The 22,491-nt window shown below is 43.6% G+C and overlaps 1 protein-coding gene across 2 annotated transcripts in view; it reads right to left on the bottom strand.

The window, feature by feature from the left end:
- Positions 1-22,491, bottom strand: part of PAMR1 (peptidase domain containing associated with muscle regeneration 1) — a 443,694-nt gene that overhangs the window by 121,851 nt on the left and 299,352 nt on the right. Inside the window, exon 7 of one of the 2 annotated variants that reach the window (XM_069623360.1) lies at positions 7,206-7,376. The exons of the other annotated variant lie outside the window; for it this stretch is intronic. Within the exon in view, the coding sequence (XP_069479461.1) occupies positions 7,206-7,376 (171 nt within the window). The remainder of the gene's footprint in view (positions 1-7,205; positions 7,377-22,491) is intronic. 2 annotated transcript variants of the gene reach the window in all.

Here is a 22,491-nt window from a genome sequence, read left to right as displayed (position 1 = left end):
AATATGCTCGTATTGACTGCCCCTATGGGGATTTGTTGAACTGCTGAAAACTTCAGAAATATGTACCAGTGGATACTGAATTGCTTCTCTTAATTCTTAGATAGGGGTAAAAGTCATCAAGGGTCCCTTTTTTACTCTAATTTCAACCTGGCCAGGCAATTCACTCATTGATATATTTCCCTGTAACACAATCTGAGACAAACGGTTGTTGATGCTCTTCGAACACAGTATCCATTGCCTCTGAGATAATCAGAGACTGACTAGTTACTGACACAACTGATGACATAGTCTTGTCTGATACTTCATTTCCCAGACAGTGCTCTTCATCTAATCGATCAATTGACCTCTAAGACGGTTCTTTGCTCGGTGAATTGCACACTCCCAAGAGACATTTGGTGTTTACCTTTTTCCAATACAGCACCTTCAATGTTAGATTGGTTGATGCACACCCTGGTTCATCGGTAGAACCTCCCATGTTAAGGTGAGTATTTGTATCGTTCACTCTATCCAGGCCAACACTGTACTCCCTAAAGATGCTGCAATTGCTGGTTCCTGCAATGTGTCCAGCAGTTGAACATTTGAGAGCATATTCCCCTTGTTACAAGTCATTGGTTGTATGAACAGGTCTTTGCTCGACCCTAAAACACCCGAATCTCCTGGGTTTTCTGCTACAGCTTTGTGCGGCAGTACCTGGTTCGTCCCCTGATCCACACTGCTGTAGCTCTGTAAAGCCCATTTTATTGAGAATTGCCGTATGCCTCTTCAAATAAGCTCTGGTACAACTTTAGCTGATTTTCTATGGCAACCACCCCTCTTGTGTTTACTGGGTTTGTTCCTTAAAGTAATATTTGATCTTATTTTGACACTGCTCCTTTCTGCTCCTCTACACTCCTTACCAACCAGCCAGACAACGGACCAGTTAGTGGTAGCTGTGTTAAACTCTATCTTTTGCTATTACATGCATGACAATTATGCTATTAAACAAAATAACAAAGTTATTATTCACAGCCTGGAGCAATTAAAACCCAGGCGGTACTTAAGGTATCCAATGTGTACCTTGCTGTGAGGAGTGGGCTGCTGGGTGGTATACTAACAGATAACATTAACAGGTATATACAGGATCAAAAGTAAGTGACGCAGAGTCTTTTGCTTGTGGTGGGGAGCATCAGGAGTTAACAGTAAAGGTATATTAGAGGCAAAGCAGAAGCCAACCTAAACAAGAGGGCTTCTGTGAGACTGCTAAGAGTCTAACATGAGACTGGTGTGGCCCCTCTTCTCTTAACAGGTGTCTCTTGCATACATTATACATGAAAACTCACACCAAATCACCAAGGAGGTCTGCTTGCTGAGCCCTCTAGGCTACCAAGGTTAATATTAGTAACACCACTAGTGTGAATAAAGGTTTGAAAGCTATGACAGTTGCCTCTCTGTTGTGTGACAGCAGCAAATAGCACCATCAAATAGATCAGCCCTCCCCTCTCATTCTGCCTCTCCCAACTAAACAGACCCCAGGCTGTTACATTCGAACAAGCAACAAAGACCACAGTCTAGTTCCTCTTAGCAAAGCCACTCCTCCCCACTTAGTCAGCTCCACCGACCGGCCACCCAGCCCGAAGCGTAAACCACGGAGCAAAGCTGACCCTCAATCAAGTCGGACTGGGCAGAGATTGGAGGATGGAGGATGGAGGGCTAGAGGAACAGACCTCTCAACGAGCTTTGGAGCCCCTTCACCTTGGTGTAGGGCATTGTGAAAGAATCAAGACAGACGTCAAGCCGCACCATAAGGCCGCTTCCCATGCATAGCATGTGTATTGCCCACAGATCTGCATGTGTCTTGTTCAAAGTATCTAAGGATCAGCTTACCCATATCAGCTCTTAATGTGCCCTCTCAAACTGTGATCATGCTTGCCAAAGACTGTCATGTAAAACAAATTTAGTTTAATGGGCGTTATGGCTGCCAAGCATAGCCAAATCAATGCAGAAAATCCCAGGTATGGTATGGAAGGCAATCATAATGTGCTCCTTCGTGCATTAAATTCACATAGAATAGAGGTCTTGAAAAAAGAATGTTTATGATATGTTTAGGCTGTTTTCAGTTGGACCACAAGATAAGAATAAAGCTCAACACAGACGTTCTGCTGTGCCACTAGGTTTCCTTAGCATGGTTGCAACCCATGCCCAAAGCTTGTAATACAAAGCCATGCCTGCAAAGCATGCTCCAGTGAACCTAACTGCCCACCTAATGTCCAGGATTGATATCAGTTTTTGCACTGCAAATCAACATCATTTCCCTGTGGGAATTAATTTGGAAATGTTTTATACCCCCCGCCTCCCTCATAGCCTCCACTGGACAAGCTAAGGCACCCTGACTATATTCAAATTTCCATTACTTTGTTTTGCCGCTGCGACCAGAAGCGTTTTCAGATTCAGCATATCACTGAGTACACTTGTACCGGCTAGTGCAAGTTAATCCATGTGACGAATTGGTTGCACCATATCATGTTCTCACCACAGGACTCCCCTTGAGACTCTTCTAGATTGCAGTTCCAAGACATATGCTCAGTTTAGATTTTCCATGAACCGATGTGGGGACCAGAGCCACGCTTCTGAGGTTTCATTGTCACAGGGTATAGCTCTGAAAAATAGATGTAAAAAGAATCCAGTATTGAATCAAGGCGCACAACACCCGCCCAAATGTTCCCTATATATCTTTTGCTGACCTGAGGAAGGAACGGCCTTCCCTTGGGGCAGCAAAATACCCTTGGCCGATTGAGCCGAAATTTAAAATATGTTTTCTTTTTAGGGTATGAACAACTTTGGATGTTATATTTTAGTCCCTGCTTTCAGGTGCTGGGCCAACACACAAGTGTGGCCTAAGGTGTATGTCCTTTGGGGGATCTGTGGCTGGGTTCTCAGTTTTTCTTTTCTGTTTGCACACAATACGTTTTGAGCCTGTTGATTTAGTGCACAGGTTGGTTGGCATGTTTCCGGTGGTGGATATTCGTTCTGCTTCTCCAGCTGGTTATGTTCTTCCGGGCTGGGTATTGCTTGATGTTATCTTGCATCATATGCGGTGTGAGACCTTATTTTAGAGTAATGTGTAGTTTGTGTTTATGTTTTTATTTTTCAGTATGGTTCCCTGAAACTTTAGGTGTATTATTTTATATTGTGTCTTGCTGATTAGTGCAAAGAATAATAAAAATCATGTATTCCTAAAAATCTCCTCTGTGAATATTCAAAAACTATGTGTGAACTATCAGACCTGTAGATATTTGTTGTGCCTATATGACAAGTGGCCTCTGGACATAACTTATGTTTATGGTCATTGGTCACTGTTTGTAGGATTACTGTGCCCAGGAAAAATAGGATCAGCGCCAATGGGCAGGGCATATGGTTGTGCCCAGAGGGCACTGTCCTCAGGGTTGGTCTTTACCCATACCCAGTCCCAGGTACAGTGACCCTATCTGCAGGGCCATGCACATTGGCTAGTGTAAACATAACACTAAATGGACATTGGTTACTGGGTCTGGAACTTGGCCATCCTCCTAGCAAGGTCACCTACCTGCCAACCTCTCGTTCAATTCTGATATCAATCCTTTTTGTGGTTATAAAATTTCACTATGGGAAATGTTTTTGATTTAATCCCTTTAGAGCTTTGCCTCTCCAAGATGGATCGTCATGAAACTTGCCATTAATAAACAGAGAAGGTAATTATGTTCTGGCATGTTCTATGCAGTTCTGCCAAGGGAGGCTAGCTTAAAAGGGAACAATGTGTGTTGTTACCCCCATGCCTTTACCCTTACTGTGTGCAACTTTACAATCTTTCCACAGAGGCTTAAGGGAGGCTGTATGACCATTTCTGAAAGCTCCTTGAAATTCTATTCACAGGGGATTCACAATATTTCCTTTGTATGGCTCATTCTCACCCTTACTTTGCCACGTACGAAACAATGTGCATTTGCCTGCCTCTTGTTTACCCCCTCCATGTCCAAAGACAATGTAGCCAAATTTCATACATTTTAGCTTTCCTAAAAATGGCATATGCATCCCACCATGACAAAAAATGCCCATGACAGAAAATGCCTGGGCGGCTACTATATGCCCATTTCAAGTGTACCTTTAGCGAAACATCTGAATCCAAGATGGTGGTTAGGCAGACATGCATCAGCCTGGCTTCAGCTATTCACAGTTCTGCTTTCTTATCATCTCGGAAACCAGACTTCCCAGTGGATCCGAAACATTCCAAACTCAATGTTGTCTCTTTCAAACCACCTTTCGCATGTTCTGTTGAAAACCACTGGACTTATTTTCACCGAACCAAGTCAGGACTGTGAGTTGTCTGAGGGACAAGCTTCTCACAGAGGTTGATGCAAATCGTTTAGTTTTTTTTTTTATGTCAGTGAAGGGAAATATTGCTCATGGGAGTTTCAATGGAAAATGCAAATTATGGTATCCTCCTTGAACATTGGCACACGTGTACATGTCGAGTGGGGACTGTAGGTGTGCTTCCTGCGCATTGGCCAATGTAAAACGACATGCCTTGAAAACAGAGTCCACTGGGCCTGGCCACAGGCAACGCCTGGTGGGCATTGTCAGTGTGTTTGATGTGCCTAGGAATTCGGGCATAAACTCCACTGGACATCCCACTAAAGCACTACATACGAGCCAAAGCTAATAGTGGAACTAAAGTTCCACCTGTGAGGGAAAACTGTGTAGCTTTATTAAGTGGTGGGGAAGCACAAAACATGAGCACAACTGATGATGGCTCTAAAGAGTCCAACATAATGCTGGGGCTACAATGCGACCTGTGAGACAAAATTAACTATTGTGATTGTGTGCCAGGAGGCCAAAATTAATGGTAGTCATAACGCCCCCTGTTATGATCCAAGGGACACCTGACCCATCAGTAATAGAGGTGCTAATGCAGAGCCTATGAACAAAACCTAAGGGTGGTGACCCTAAAATTAATGCTCACACTATAATAGAAAGCACAAATGCCGACCCTAAAAAAGCACCTCAGCAAAAACTTGGGATCGGGCTAACAGAAGTCTTCATGTCACCAAGGGCACTAAGATCCTATTAAGATCCCCACTAAGATTTTCTGATGTTTCATTCAGAAAACTGAAGTAGCCTGTCAGTTGCTGTCTGGGTTCCCTTAAGTCGAGCAAATTGGACTTATTTAGAAGAAAAGTCTAGGTCCTCATATATAACGTTACCCAACTTTAAGTGATACACTGACTGAGAGCTGAGGTTCTCAACTTTGTCCTTCAGCATGGTAGATTCCAAATGCCTATGGAAAGTCAGAGAGTGGAACAAAATTCCTCACAATGCAATTAAATGTAATGTATCGCTGCTCATCCTTTACGAGAAGGCCCACATTGTGGAGAGCTCTGTAAGGGCTCATTGAGCTGCTACACATCATGTGACACTATACAGCTCGCCTCCCATGCATGTACATGTTCCTCTTCTGTATGCACCCGGACGCTGGGACTGCCTGAGCAAGGCTGCAGGTCCTGTGCGGGTGGGTATTCTGAAGGGTTCCAGTAGTTACGTTACCTTCAGCTGAATTCGACAACACTACATACACGCCTCGTCACATCACTTGATATTGTGTGTAACAATTGGCACGGGAAAAAATGCAATACTCTGTATCTGGTAAGAGTTAAATGTGCCAAAATGTATCATTCTCAGTAGAGGGCATCCTGTAATTATGGCAAACTTGGAATGTCTGGGGGTTCACAGGGTCGGACTGGGGCCAGAAATAGGCCCGGACACCCAAAAAAAAGTGGCCCACCCCTCGTCTCAAAAAAGTGGCCCACCCCTCGCCTCACGACCCTTGACCTCTGATGACATCACATGAAGTGGTGTCATTTGAGCCCACCCCAAAGTTACATCCCGGGAACTAATGAAACACGACCTTTCACCCCTTGACAACACAGGAAGTGGCATCAAATAGCATTGTTCCTAAGTACACTAAATTACTGTGAATCCAAGCAGACGTTCAAGGCCAAATGATAATATGTTATGGTATAGCACTTACGCTTAAGCTTTTTTTTATAGAACAAATATACATACAATATCACCCAACCTGTGTTGGTACTCAGAAGGATGAAAGGCTTTTTGAAAAAAAAAGAAAAAAACTGTGGGGAAAAAAAATATTTTTTTCCAATTTTTTTTTTCTTCCAAACCCGCCCAGGCATGGCCAGAAACCGGCCCCCACTCCCCAGGGACGATATCGGCCCGGCCACGGGCTGAAAGGCCAATCCGACGCTGGGGGTTCACCATAAGTTAGTATGGGTAAGCGGGATGTGCACGCCTTGATCTCTGTGACTATGGAGTCATAGCATCACAGCCACACTTCACTGATGATGCTCGAAAAGGCAGAAACATGTCTATGTGGTTGCTGGTGCTACTCATGTTCGGATGTGAATTCACTGCTAAGCATTTCAGTGCTGCTCTGCCTTTGTGGGGGGGGACCAGGCTGATATTCAAAGGAATTGCTCTCCTCTGTTAAAGGTGCATTGCACTAAAACATGGCTGTAGACTCTCCTAGGTATGAACCACGTTAGAGAACAGGTTATTTGGCCGTTTTCATTTTCAATGGTAGCGCTCCCACAATTTTGCTAAAAGTGTTAAACGTGCACTCCAGATATCTGTGCTCAGCCTGCAGGGTTGGGGAATGAATATTATCACAGTGCTAAGAAATGAGAGGAGTCCAGCTTGAAGCACTATATGAAGGTGTGACAACAGGGCTGGACTGGGAACCAAAAGTGGCCCTGGAAATGTTTTTGAAAGTGGCCCCAAATTCAGTACTGGTAATGGAAACAATTCACTGGTGCAACCCTCTATCCTAGTGGGGAGGGGCCATGGGAAGAGGGGGCATGGCCCCAGGCCAGGTCACGCAACATGGTATCTCTTTATAGAACCCAAGTCTGGCCATTTGTATAAAAGCAAAGACAATATAAGAATTCCAGACCTTGCAACACCCCTGAGTAGCAATTATGGGTACTGTCTTATGCTACTTTATCATGATTGATCCGATTGAAGTAATTTTGATTCATGTTAGGTATAGTACGTCTGACATGGAAACCACATCTCCTCAACAAACCGCCATTTATTCAAAATGGACACCAGCACACACGATCATGAACTACAGCGTAACCACAGCACAAATCGAATCTAATGTTATGAAGGAGCAAGCTTACCACATGTGGGGATGCCTGATGTCCAGCGCCCATCGAGCTGGCACTGGGCGACGCCATGGCCAATGAGCCTGTAACCCGGGCTGCACTTGAAGTAAATCTGGGCCCCGTACCTAAGGTCCTCTGCTTCCACACTGCCGTGCGCCGGAGCACCTGGAGTCCTACACATCACCACTGACAGTTCAGATATTTGAGAAAATCCACTTTATTACAAAGACAGGACTTAAAGTCTACAGAAAGTTAATTGTCTTAGTGCAATATAGGCAGAGCAAGCAGTGGCAACATGCAGTACATTTTCCTAGTAAGCAGGGATACAGTTGTCATCATCGATATTAACACCAGTTAAGTGCCTTTTCAGAGAACGCATCTCTCTAGCTAAGCATGACAGTTGACAAGTCTTTACCCTTAAAGGATGATACACAATATTGGGCAGGAGACAAGTTCGCTTTACCTTGTAAAGATGGCCCCAGCACATTTTAAAAAGTATAACACATGTATTCAATTTCTGAGTAACATAAGGAATAGCCTGTGCACTACTCCCCCATGCGTGTTTTATGTTTCGTTCTTCCATGAATAATTTTGATATACCTTGGGCTAAAGACTCGATGATGAAAACAGTAGTTGACTGCTGTGCTTCACACACGAGTAGAAAGAGCAATGGCAATAGAGCCAGATGTGCTAGCTATGGAGCAATGTAGTTACTCCCTCTCCACAGGCTACCAATCATATCAGTAAGAGATTTAATTCATTTAGAAGCTGAGGATATGCCAATGGCTTGCATCAGTGAAATCACGGACTTTAATATCGATCCGGATTATACATAGACATGACCACGCCCCTTCAACGAAAAGGCACATTTGAACGCTGTATTGAAAATGCCACTCAATTCAGCATACTGTAGACTTGCATTCAAGCATACATGGGTATCAAGTCATTTTATCTCAAACATTACATAGTGGTACATAACAAAGCGGACAATAACACTGAAAAACACTGCAAACATTAATTAAATAAATAAAGGGTAGTAAAATAAAGGTCTTAAAATGGGTCACGATGCGGTTGGAGTGGTGTTGTAAGGGTACAAAAACGGGTGGCTTGGGGAGACTTTGGGGGGTGCACCCCAAATAAAAGAAGTCTGTGTTTTTCAGTGTTTTGCCCACAATGAAATGTACCACTCTGTAATTGTGGTCAGTAAAATCACATATAACCCATACATGTGCATGCACAATGTTAGTGAAGCAGTCTGTGAGGGGAACTTTCAAGCAATCTACTGAACAGTTTGTCAGGTAAACCTCCTGATTTGCCGTCTTTCGGGTGACAGTGTCCTGCTCGACTAGGCATACCACTTCACCAGGGCAGAAGAGAAATCACATGCCAGGTGCTCCTAATGGAGTGGGGAAACAGACACCGCGTGGGTGGGCTCACACATCAGTTGCAAGGAGTAGTTTAAGGGCAATTCAAGAAGAAATCCATTGGGAATATCTAAGAACCGGCTAAATCTGGAACAGGCATGAGAGCGGGCAAACAATCTCCATCTGCCATAGGGAAGAGCACAGAAATCACAGCCCAGGTGGCAGAGATCTGATGGCACAGACAAACGAAATATAGGCTGTTAACTGTTGGCACAGGCAAAAACAGAAAGGGACGAGCAAACCAGCGCAGCACCATAGCAACTGTTAGTTGCAAGCAGCTCAGGATCTCCCGGGTATACTACGCATGGATGCACAGGAAACTAGGCCTGCAAGAAGGGTAGGCACGAGACTCAAGCTCACACTGGGTCCTTCGGCACAGCAGCTGCGAGAACAGAGGCATTGCTGAAATAGTGACTCCAGGGACACAGCAAGGCGTCGTTAATCAGTCCAATACCTGCTCAGAGTCTCTGGCAGTACTGGCAAAGTCCAGCCAGAAGGATATATACCAAACAGAGTCCCAATTAAGAGTTCCAAATGTTGCACTGTCAGGTGTGACTCTGTGTTACAGCACAAATGCTTAAAGTTATTCATTACTCTGTTTCCTTTATTCACATAGCAGTATGAAATTAAACTTAATAAAATTGCAGCTACGATATTCCTGTTGCTGCGCTCCACATAAGTCCCATTCGAGGCCCATGATAGTCACATGACTTTCTGAACTTTCTCTTTTTCATACTGCTTGCAATGGCCTCGAGGGCGCTAGGTAGGTAAACATAAGTGGTTTCGGGTATATTTGCAATGGATGGAAACTTTTGGGTCATGGTGATTGGTGCACACAGTGCAGGTTGATTGTGCACTTCCATACAGATCCTCCAGCGTGGCTCCTTACCATCTGAGGAGACCTGCGTCAGTGCTAGTAAGTGCACAAAGATGTGGGCACTGATACTGACCTTCGCTCCCTAAGGACTTCCTGGTAGAGGAAAGCCACCAGTGGACATGCGTCCCACTTTAACGCAGGAGGAAGGTTTCCTGTTTATAAACGTGGGGTTTAGAAGACATCTCAGGAAGTGAACCGGCCCATCTAAATGAGCCAGAGGAGGGGCCATGCAGTTCACAGAACATGGCGCTTAGCCTTATGTTTCTGCCTTCGGCAATCACTCTCCCCAACTCCTCATAATAGGATCAGCTGCCCAAGGGGGTGGTGCATACAGATGTATTTCTGTGCAACAAAATGGATTACATAGCCAGATTAAAGATAACGGCAGGATTCTCTTAGCCTCTCAGCCTTCACTTCCCATTATATCAGCTTCAACCCCCGGGAAACACCACAAGGCAGATGTGATTTATTCAAAATGTGGCATGGATGTCACCAAGAGGGGGGATAAGGTAAGATTTTGTAATGTTACAGACCTTCAGTGAAGATTGTTGACATGGAGAAGGAGATAAAGTTTGTTGGTGAGTTATTGGAATCCACAGCAATTAGTCAATGTGGAGTAGCAGACCCTTTGTTTCTTCAATGGCACCAATGTGTATCTGTCCCAGGAATATAAAATTGGCATTCTGCTCAAGGTTAGCTTCTGCTTAGGTGAGTCTCATGATACAATGTCCTCTTATGGGGAATGACATTGTGAGAGAGTTAAGGCATAATGTCAACAACTTCATGTCCATGGGCAAGGCCCAGGACTGGTTGAAGGAGAGGCTGCTTGAATAGTTGGGGTTCCAGAAGCAGCATATTTAAAGGTCCTTACAGGAGTTCCACACAGTTCACCGCACAGAGCTTCAGGGACATGGCACCCAAAGATGGGGAAGGCTGAGCCAACTGCTCCAAAGCAGCCAGTAGGTGTTGCATTTGTCAGGTGATATTCAGCAATTACTTCAAATTGGTTAGTACTTTGTAAAAATCCATGGATGTTGCAAACAGCCAAGGGATTCTGATTGTTTTATCTTGGTTCCACCATATCAGGGCAGCAAAAAGAGGATGTTTTTTCCTGCAGCGAGAAAAGGAATCTCTTACAGAAGAAGGTGAGTGATTGACCAACATAGCAATACGAAGGTCAGTCATATATGGAAGGGTGTTTGTGAGAAAAATAATGTTTGTTAGTCAGAAAGAAAGATCCAGTGGGAAATCCACCGGAATACCGTCCAACGGAATTACCATTACCGCCACTTGGTACAGCGGATTTATTGCCGGATTACAAGTGATGATGGCGGTGTTAGTCCCCATTGATTTGGAGTCCATTGGAATCCATGGGGAATTATGGCGAAATTACTGCAGCGGTAATTCTGACGATTGTATGGCGAAAAGTGGGAGGATTTACCTCCAGCATGACACTGGAGGTAAATCCCCAAATCCAGGGCCAAATGCATAGTATGGAGGAGCGGGAAAAGCGGCAGTAGTTCCGTTACCGCGATTCTTTTCCCGCACCGCTTTACTCGCTTTACTCGCAATTAGCCTCAACACATTGTGACCTGTCATCAATTTCAGAGAAATGTAGACCTTTCTAATGTTTCAACACCACAAGATAAAGACAATTGCACTTTTGAGAGTTGTGGAGAACGGCTTGGTAGAGTACATTTTCACGGTGCAAATTTGACAGTCCTGAATTTCAGACCTCAGAGATGTTTTCACCAGTTCAATTAATTTGGCAGGGGGCAGTGTATTACTTTCACTCTCTTCGCATTTGTCTTTTATTCACCCCATTCTATTTTACAACACTCCTCAGACTTGAACGTCCTATTTGAGGGTGAGCCAGGTGAGGTTGATTGTCTTGTTGGTGATCCCTGGTGGAATCACAGCTGCATTTTCAGTAGACTATCCAGATGTTTCAGTTGCTAGGTTTTGTGATCAACTGAAAGAATTCTGTGTTGATCTCAACCTCGAACATCAGATCTGTAGCCATCAGGATAGATGGCAGGAAAGGCCATCAAGAGATAGATATGCCAGACAGTATGACCTCTGACAGTATCCCCGCGGGCTCTGGCACGGATCACCGGGTTGTTCTCTTCTCTTATTCAGAGAATATTTCCAGGCCCTCTTCAGTACAGGGTGTTGCATAGGCTAAAGAATAAGGCAGTCGAAAAAGGTTATTTGACTTAAGCTGGTTTCCCTTTTCCATGAAGACAAAGGAAGAATGTTATTGGTGGATAGCTTACTTGGACACTTTTAAAGGCAGGGACCGTTTGATTCAACTCAAATGCATCAAGGCCATGCATTTGTCAAGCAGGGTGTTTACTTCTGCGTGGTTGGAGTATTTTGCACAAGAATAAATCAGGCTCTAAATCAGTTGGTGTATTGTTCCTTGTCTGAACCGATATGAGACTAGGACAATGGGCATGATAATGGCATCAGATTAGTTATTTCTCCGTTCAGTTTCCTGCACTTCTTTAGTTCATTCTTTCGAATAGCTTATGTCTCAGGTGGGCATCGATGTGTCAAGGTTTGGAGCTCAGTCATCTAGGGGGACTATGGCATCTAAACCTTTCTGGACTTGGCTTGATGACATTCTCAGGGCAGGAAAGCGGCCTAAAGCAAGAGTTTTTAACCTATTGAGAAGGCTTCTGAAGTGGTGCTAGCACGCCATGGAACTTGCATAATAGTAAGCCTCTGTGCTGTGACACCGAATTTCAAGTGTTCATGGTAATTTATGATGATGATGCAAAGTCAGGATTATATTCAATGAATGGATGTGAACATTATCCCACATGGAACCCTACTGTATTATCGGTTCTTTTTCTTGTCTAAACAAAGATGGATTTGGCAGTCAGTCGTCCTACAGAGGAGAATGGTGTTGCATTGGAGATTTCCTTGTGGACTACATGAATCGTGTTTGTGTCAGCCTTCTTGATGTTTCTACCTAAGCTGGCATCCCTCCAGCATTGTTGGTCGCTTCAGAAAAGAGGAAGTGGAGTTGGGTCACGTGCCTATTATGGGCGTGGAACTGTGGTAGTTGGACTGGGGCACATGGGGGAGGGAACCAATGGCATTATGGGAGTTGTACGTTTGTTATTAGGTTTAAGTTATTACTGCTATGTGAATAAATGGAAAAGAGTAATGCACAATACTCACATCCATGCCATTAACAGACTTCAGAATTTCCATCAACAATTACTAGGAACAATCGAAATTACCAAACAGTATGAAAACAACTTTCCAGCTATAGTTTCAATCCTTGTGCTAAACAGTCTCATAGGTGACACTTTCACTCTATAAGCTAAGCAGACATTCAACGAGCGCTCTAAGAATTCTCAGGTACGACCCTCCAACCAAAATGTTAACCAGTCTCTCAGTTAAGTGAGCGTGCTATCAATTTTACAAGCAGTTTCTAAAGTGAAGAAGTGTACTTCACTGGCATAGTGGGGGTGGGGGGTCTGCAGTCCCCACAGTGCAGGGGAACCTGCTACACCATGTCCTGGGAGGGCTCGGTGTGTCCAGCTTCAGAAAGAAATCATTTCTGTAGCACGTTTTTCTGAAGCTGGAGTGCATGCACTTCGACTTCAGAAAGAAATGTTCTGGTTCCAACGCTGCAGGATAGAGGCCTCAGGCTCCCTCCGCTCCACTGCAAAAGTCAGAAACCAAGCTTCCTTTGGTGGAGCATGGGACCCAGGGGCCAGGAGTACTTCGGGTAAGAATGATTCTACAGCAGGTAAGAAAAAAACAAATGTTTTTTGTAAGTGTGTGTGCATGCGGGCATGGGTGTTGAATGTTGTAATGTATGTTTGTATGTATGCGTGCAGGCAAGGGTGAGTTATGTATCATGTAATCTGTGAGTGAGATTGAGTGTATGATGTATGGATGACTGGGTGCACATGAATGAGTTATTGTATGGTGCATGGGTGCACATGTAAATGAGCGAGTGAATGGTGTGAGTAAAAGAATGAGTGAATGTTGTGTGAATGTATGTGTGTATGTATGTGATTGTGCTGGGTTGCCACAGAGGAGCTTATTTTGCCACGGTGTTACAAGAGGAGCAGACGGGAAGCTTCTTTCTCGCTGCTATAGCATTTTCCAACCATGACAAAGCAAGCATGACATGTGTTATTAAGTGGCTAGACTGGCATTTTGGGGAAGCCAGTCTAGACATTTCTTACTATGGCATGGCATTTTCTTTTACTGCACATTTATAATAAAGCAGCATGATAAGTGTTATTAAGTGGCTAGACTGGTATTCTCTAATCACATAAGGGGCAAGGCCAATATGATGTGTGTTCTTACGTTGGGTGGGTGTGGGCACTTGTGCAGTCAGCACGAAAATATGTTCTTAATGTGGCATTGCATGTTTTATGGTGTTAATGGCAAAGTCAACATGATTGTTCTTACATGGTGGGTCGTGGTTGGAGGGATATCTGCAGCCAAACAAGGAACTGGTTCTTTACTGAACATTGCTTTATTGGTGTTGAGGGCAAAGTCAATATGAAGGGTATTCTTACATGGTAATGTGGGGGTTTGTCAAGCATTTGTGCAGCAGCAACAAAAGGTTTTCTTCCTGTAGTGGGAGATGTTTACTGACATTAAGGGCAAAGCCAACAGGAACATGTTTGTACATTGGGATACTGCCATATACTGGCAGAGCCAGCATGAAGATCTTTTCTTATGATATCATTATTGTGCGTAGTATTACTGGCCATGCACACAGTTGGCTGGTACATTTGGGAGTCAGGATTCAGGAGCCAGGCGTAGATCCCTTGTTTCTGCACAAGGTGAAAGATATAAGAGTTGATTAAAACACATACATACATCGTTCACCTAGTGTAGTGTATGGCATGTGCCTGCAGCAGCAAGATCATCATGATCATTGGGCATGCATGGTGGTCCAGGCTGGCATGGGGAGTGGTGCAGCCCATACTTTGCTGTTTAGCTTGGGGGGCCCTCAGCATTGCTCGCAGTCAGTCTAGAAAAATGGATACCTCTACTGTGTGACGGCAAACGTATTTTGATGGCCGTGGGCCAACCGTCTCATGCACGATATGACAGAATATAGGTTTCTGAGTTTGCCAATGAACGGCCATTTTGATGTAACAAGAATCGCCATTTTGTTTTCTAACCATTGCTCATTGCTTTCTGTTCTTATTGCTTCGCAGTACATTTTACGCTTACACTGCTCCACTGTAAAGCATTGTTGTCTGCACGTAAAAGGACAAGGACGCAGGGCTGTGAGGATAACAAGAGTTCATTGAAACACAACGTAGGAAGAATGCCTGGCTCCCTCCCGAATGTTGCCTTGAAGCAGAGCTGCAGGGCATTTAATCATTTCGCAGCTGCTAGCCAGTCTCGTTATATGGTAGAATATGTTAGACTAAAGCAGCTAAAGGCTTGAATTATGCTCTTCTTATGGCCCCCCTTTGCTGAGCCCCGTTAGAGCGTGTCGGCTCCCAGGACACGAAAAGCACCTCATAGATAGCAAGGTCTGGAATGCAACTCTCCCCCCGTATGTAGCTCGCTTCCAAGAACAGAAGCGCTGTGTTCTGTTCAACAACTGAGAGATTCCTCCGCACTCACAAATTGCACATTGTTACTAGAATAGATGTTTGAAGGTGTCATATTTGTCAAAAATGTCCATCATCACACCAAGTTCAAAGAAACCCAATAAAGGGGGTGTTAAACATGTCATAGCTGATTGTTTGATATGCATTTTCTATATATGTAACTGATGTACGGAATTCACTCTCTCGCATCCCTCGAGGTCTAGAGATACACGTTGCGGGGCGTGAGACCGAGTTGGCCAACTGAGACTTTTGCTTTGCAATAAACCCTAGCTTTGGGAATACAACCTTGTGTCTGGCGTATCTATTGTGTGTGGTGACTCGCCTTGTTTCCATAGACGTAAGGGACCCCTAGGTGGCTTGAAACTTTGTGACATATTGGCTGATGGTCGTATCATCATTAAGGGGGTCACCAGAGATTGGAACTGTGTCCCCTACATGCCCCTGCAGTATTGATGTATTTGTTTATGCTCGTAACATGCCAAATGCTGTAGGTGGCCCCAGTTATTCATGGGAATTGGTTATACAAATAACCTTACGCATTTAATACACAAAAGTTAAGAACACCTTCATTAAATGTTAAGTCATAACATTAAAATTATTCAATTATTAAAATGCTTATATACAATTTAGTGTGCATAAATAATAAATAGGGAGATAAAGTATTAAAATCAGAATGTATGCATACAAATTAAATTAAGATGGCCTAAACATTTTAAAACAGCCATAATCAATAAAATGTATTTTCCGTTTGATATTGTTAACCAGAAATCTTGTCTGGTAAACCAATTTTCATAGTGAACAAGTCTTCCAAAAATCTGTACTTGTAAATTATGTAATGCAATACATTCAATTAGTATATGTCTTAAGGTTTGAATACAATTTTCTTCCTTGCAGAGAATGCAACGTTTTGGTATAATGTTGGTCTGGTCACGTCTATATTGCATTTGCCCTGTTGGTATTATATTCAATCTAAAATGGAGAAATTGTCCCCTATAATATGAATTTGGGAATGTTCTTAAATATCGTGGCTGGTCACCCAATGGCTTGTCTAGAATTGACATACTAGAATGGATTTTTAATCTTCTAATTTTGGTCATTGTCTCTCCCCAATCCTTTTGAAATGTTACTATTTTTATTTTAGTTGGATTTTCACACAAAACACCCTTTGCTTGATCAATATTCTCTCAAAATAAGTTTGTCTCACCTTTGAAATCTGTTAAGAGAACCTACGGGTTTTGCATTTCCTCCTTTATACCTGCATACAGAGAATTAGTTGTAGGTATCAAAATGTTTTGTAGAATTCCAGCAATTTCCAACTAAAGCCACCACCTGATGGAGATCAGACTTAGTTCATATCTGAAAGCAACGATGGGCAGTGATTTAGGAAGGTTTAACACGTTTTTCCATAGTGCAGACTCGATAATATCCCATTCAATGTATTGGAGATAAAAAAAATCTCCTGTCCATCTAGTAATGAAGGGATTTCTATAGATTTGTAAAAAAAATCAATTAAATGAGTATGTGTGAAATGACAGTTTCTTGAGTTAACCCGCCTCATTTGTGCGACCAGCTGACAAACCTTATCTTTTAATCTGGTCATACAGCAAATATGAGCCATAGAGGTGTACAAACTGAAACCTAAATAAATATTCAGTTTAGATGGAACTGTCGATATATTTCCACCTTCCAGCTACAACCATAGGGTTTACTATAACTGGAGGCAAATCATTCAACAATAGTTTTTTGGTGGTGGTTAATCCTCAGATCATTAGTTTGTGCATATCTCTCAATAGCACCTATTAGGTATTGTAAACCTTGTCGGAATGATCAAGGAGGACCACATCCTCTGCATAATACATGTATAAAATTGGCAGTTTTCCAATTTCTGGTATTGCAAAAGCTACAGCAGACAATGTGTCCCCAAAATCAGAAAGGTATAAATTGAACAGGCAGGGTGCAAGTACACACTCCTGTCAGAGGCCTCTATGTATGTCAAATCTGTTTGCTAATCTACCCTGCCTGTTCATTCTTACCTGGTGGTATGTATATTCATGTAAATAGATTAAAATAGATAAAAAGGTGTTCAGGAATATTCCAGTATTTCAATGTTGGCAAATGTATAGCCCAATTCACTGTATCAAAGGCCTGGGAAAAGTCAATAGCCACTACACATACAGGGGTCCCTCCTTTTACCCAGTCCTTTTCCTGCATACAATTCATAATAAATCTGTTTAGCAGGGTTCACACACCTCTTTATAACCCTGTGTGATATTTACTTAGTAATTTCCTTTCATGGGTTCAAGCATCCAAGCCCCTCAGAACAAAAGAGTCAAATATTTTGCTCTCATCATCATTTGGGGCAATTAGCAGAGATGAGATTGAGGCTGTCACCCCTCTAATGCATTGGGACAATTATCAAACCTTTCCATGTGCACAGAGTACGTTTAATTTAAAATATATTGTCAAATGATAATACCAATATTCTGGCCCACAGAATTGGATCTGCCCCAAAGATAAAATTACTGAGGCCATTAGGCCCGGGCCTCTAGAATTCAATAATTTTCTAATACAGGTTTCCACTTGATTAATATCAATTTTTAAAGACCATTCTACTTCTGTCACTATTAAACTTCCCCCTGTTTCTATTGGACCTTTTACATTTGGTTAATGTGACCAATCTTCTTCTGAAATCGGGTTACATTGAGAATCAGTGTTGTTAGAAGAAAGCACGTTAACGATGTCCCAAAAGTTACGAGAACTTTTGGCAATGATGGTCTGCAGCATTTATTCGCTATCCTTCTGAGTTAGGAGATAACAATATCCCCAGTGCCAATTTTTGAATGCCTGGCGTAGTTGCCATATTTTCTTGTTTTTCTATTCCTTGGAAGAGAAAATGTTTGCAATTACTGTAGGCTTTGTCTTAAGAGCACTTTTCCCCAATACACTATGTTATCAAACCGATGGATATTTTGCCTAGGGGCATACTGACATTTTATCACAGTTATCATCCATAATCAACTTTAACCCTCTGACGTAATCAAGGATAATTTTGATTATATTGTAGTTTCCTCAAAGGTATGCCCTAGCTGTTTATTAAAACCTTGAACGTCAAAAACTAGGGCAATCATATTTCCCCTGGCGTTCATTATTAACCTTTCCATCTGTACTGCCTTTTCATGGCTTGCGCCTATACAAAAACTGGCACTTAACATATTATGATCACTGGCCTCTGTATGCATTACCAAAAACCTTTACATCTATCAAGTACTCAGATGACAGGACCCGATAGTCAATGCATGTTGCACTACTTCTATTTTTCCAAGTATAGCTCACTGGAATATCCCTTTCCACACTGCCATTTACCACATGTAAGTTCCAATCAAAAAAGGAACTTCTCCAAAACCTTCCATGCGATTCGCTATTGGGATTTTCCTTTTTTCCCTTTGTGTCTGCAGTCTGAATTAAAATCACAGCCAATCATAACATGATTGGCATCAATACTTTTCTTATATATGATCATTATTTCATTAAATTGTCTTAAGAATTCCGCCAGCACAGTATGAGCTGTGTACCCATACAAGTTAATTAATAATATTGGGCCATGGTTGATGATTCCCTTAAGGATAATCTTAATTGTAAATAGCCTATAATATATGTCCGCCGGGTCAGATTGCAGCATGAAATTGTCTCTGGCACCAATTCAAAAGTGTCCCACAGTTGCAAATGGCAATTCATTCCATTTGTGACAGAATGAATAGTAACCAAGGGGGAGTTTTTGATAAATTGTGATGCAAATTGTGCAATTTACATAAGTTGTATTCTTCAACAATGGTCAAAACTACTAGCTGCATAGTGGATTAACTCATCAAACTGGGCCACATTGGCCAAAAAAGTGGCACATTTTGACCAAAAAAACAGGCGCGCATATTAGCATTTTTCTTTTCGGTACGGGTTTGCTCTATTGCATATAGGCCAGTCCGCGCCTGTAGTCCAGAACATACCTCATATTTAGCTAAGACGTCCGATTTTAAGGCTATAATCAGCCCTCTGCCCCCAACGGCCTAACCCCCTTAGAAAGTTCAGCATTCTGCTGAACAATAATGTAACTGTCAAAAATTATCCAAGTCCTCATCCAAGTTTCCTCATTATAGGGTGACACATCATAGCCCATTTGATGAATTATATCTAATTCCGCTGAAGCACATTTAACCATTTTTGAACTGATTCTCAACCTGACGATGTCAGTTCTTACTTCATTGGGGAAGAAAACCTGGTCTATGTCACCAGAGGTTAGGGGGTGTAGACGCAGTATCTTGTAGGAATAATGCAAGGACATTTAGACGATTTAAAACTTTCGATCAGTGGCTAGCAGGTATTCTAACAAAACATGCTGTACCCAATCATTTTTTGGGGGGGATACCTATGGTCCTTTTTGGCTGTACTTTGAAAACTGTAATGACAATCATTTTTTGTTAGTGACATCTGCTATTCAACCAGCCCAATACAGGATTTCATCTCTATAGTATAGGCAGAAGCGTAGGGACAGAATAGTATGTGGCTTCACTTCTATCGCAGAATAGGCACCTAATGCCTTGTGATGTGCCGACATTCCACCCTTACAAACCTCCTCTGTAATTGTTGGCAGATCCCTAACAACCCTTTGGGCTAACACAGGGTTGGCCGCGTCTTCGGTGCTTTTGAAGCTGAATCTTCTGTGGTGTGTAAATCTCGTAAGAATTTTCTAAAAGGATTGGTTATTTATTCTGGATTTTCTCCCATTTTTGGATTTATTGGTTGACCTTTGCTGGGGGGTGATGCTCGCTTGATCACTAAGTTCCTGATATAGTCGCAGAGCTGTCACCTCATTACCATTATGTTCCTGGATGAGCAGAATTGCAGAGTTCTGGGTCCCCCTGCCATCTTGGATTTATCTATGAGGACATTGTTATCTTTTACCATACACGTTTTCATTGTTGAATCCATCAATTTCAGCCTTATTGTTATGTCACTAAGAGATATTGTGAGTGACGTTAGTTCCATTCTAATGTTATCATAGAGTGAAACAGACAAACATAGGACCATGTTTAAGGCAGATATGGATGGGAAGGACAATGTGATTTTATTGTCTTTCTCCCTGGGTGTATGGTGCAAATTAGATGAAGAGCCCGAACTCACAGGTGACAGTGAGTCCTATTCCTCCCCAACATCATGTTCTGTCAAAAGAGCGGCATTTCGCTGAGATTTGTAATATTAGTAGCATTAGGTTGAGCACCATTACTTTTAAAGCGGTTGCCAGAAATTACAGATGGTTCAGAATCTGAGTAATCCTGGATCAACTTTAAAAACCTAACCTCGTTAATAAAATTACTTTCTTCTTGGGCCACTGGGTTTTAATCAGGTCTGTAATGCACATCAGCACTAGTCCCTGCTTTCGGATAAACGTCCATAATCATTTTACAGTTGGGGGTCTTTAGCTTCTTCCCCTCTGAGTGTGTGATTTTTTCGCCTCTGCTATTGCAGTTGAGCCACCATCAGTATTGTTGCGTAGTGACTACACGAACGTGCGCATGCGTGAGCGAGATAGAGGCTCGCGCATGCGCGGTTACAATAATGACGGTCCCATGGCAGTTGGCACCGGGGACCTGAGCAAGCACCACGTCTCCAGCATGGTTCCTGGTACGCGTGTGAGCGTGTGCCGTATGAATTCGGGTGGGGGCCCAGGTCAGCCCCCACCAACACAACATTGGCGACAAGGACGGCTCCGGAGCAGTTCTCCGCTCTGACAGTGTTGAGGAAGGAAAATTCTGCTCCGTGTCGGCACGGACCTACGCACATGGCCGGCGGCCATTTTAAATCGCACGTGGGTTACAGTGGTTGCGGCCCGTGAGGGTGCTTGTGCGCCAACTGTAATCCCAAGAGCTTTTAAGCTAATTTTTTGACACTCCCACGGCCCTGGCTGTCGCAGGGCTGTGGCACAAAGGAAAGGAGGAGAAGAACACTGGTGAGAGTGCAGAACATCAAGGTACAAGTGGATCCATTCGACCAGGGTCCACATTTCTGCACCTGAATAATAGACAACTTTGGCGCCAGAAAGGCTACCAACCTCCTGTGAGTACCCAACACTGCCATGGGTGGTGAAGGAGAACAAGAGGGTACCCTTGCCCCAGTCCCACCCAGGATGCACAGTACCCTAGCTCCCATGCCCGAATTTGATACCACGGGCCCTCCATCTAAACTAAGACCGAAGTGGCTCCTATGGGTCAAACAATTGGAAATGTTTTTCACGGCCTCGGGGGAAGCGGATGATGAGGCAAAGATTGCCATCATGGTATACTCCGCAGGGATGGAGGTTCACAGGATATATGACTCTCTCAACATCCCAGTAGTCACGTATGACGCAGTGAAGCAAGCTCTCCAAGACCATTTTCTTCCCATGGCAAACGTAGACTTTGATAGATTCGTCATGTGCGCAGAAAAACAGATGGAAGAAGAATCGTTAGACCAATTTTGCGCACGACTGAGGCACCTAGCAAGTCCCTGCAGGTGGGTGAACGAAGAAGAAATGGTTCGCAACCAGCTGCTGCAGGGGTGCAGTTCCGGGAAACTGAGAAGGCAACTGTTGAGAGAACCGGGGTTGACCCTGCAACAGATTTTGGACACGGGGAGAGCATACGAACTGGCAGAGGCCAGAGGTGCGAAAATGGATGCAGCCACGCACTAGGGAAAGGCAGAGGAGGCATTTGCAATCGTGCGCCCTACCCCAGGGAAGGCGAGATGGACACCAAGGAGGGGAGATGGCCCTACGGCACCGGGCAATGCTCCATCGTGCCCATACTGCGGGTATGACCTGCCGCACGTGGGTGTGCCCTGCCAAATCAAGAGTCTGTGGTCGGTGTGGTACACCAGGACACTATGCTAGAGTTTGCCGAGCCATTGCACCAGTAGCAACCTCGAGAGAACCGGAGAGAGTTGGCAGAGGCAACCCCAGGAGGGTGAGGGGAGTGTCAGCCGTCGAACAGGGCATGCAGGACCTCAACATCGCAGAAGAGGAGGAAGAAGAAGAAGAAATCTTCTTCATTTCAAGCATCGCCAAGAGCCCCAGAGGAAGCAGACAACCGACGTGCACAGTAAATATTGGGGAAGTCCCCACCCCAGTCTTCATAGACACTGGGGCATCGATCTGTGTACTAGCGACCGAACACCACAACGCACTCCCAGGCCTGCCAGAACTGACAGGATCCACAGCACAAATGTATGCATTTGGAGGGGACTCGCCCCTTCCCATCCAGGGAGTGTTAGTGGCTCCAGTATCTCATGGGAATAACAAGATAAAAGCGAGATTCTTCGTCACAAGTGTAAGCCCACACTCCCTTTTAAGCTGTGCTGCGTCGGAA

This window comes from Ambystoma mexicanum, chromosome 11 (assembly GCF_040938575.1).
Source record: "Ambystoma mexicanum isolate Mex_15411 chromosome 11, UKY_AmexF1_1, whole genome shotgun sequence".
Taxonomy (NCBI): Eukaryota; Metazoa; Chordata; class Amphibia; order Caudata; family Ambystomatidae; genus Ambystoma; species Ambystoma mexicanum.
This window is presented reverse-complemented; position numbering and strand designations above follow the sequence as displayed.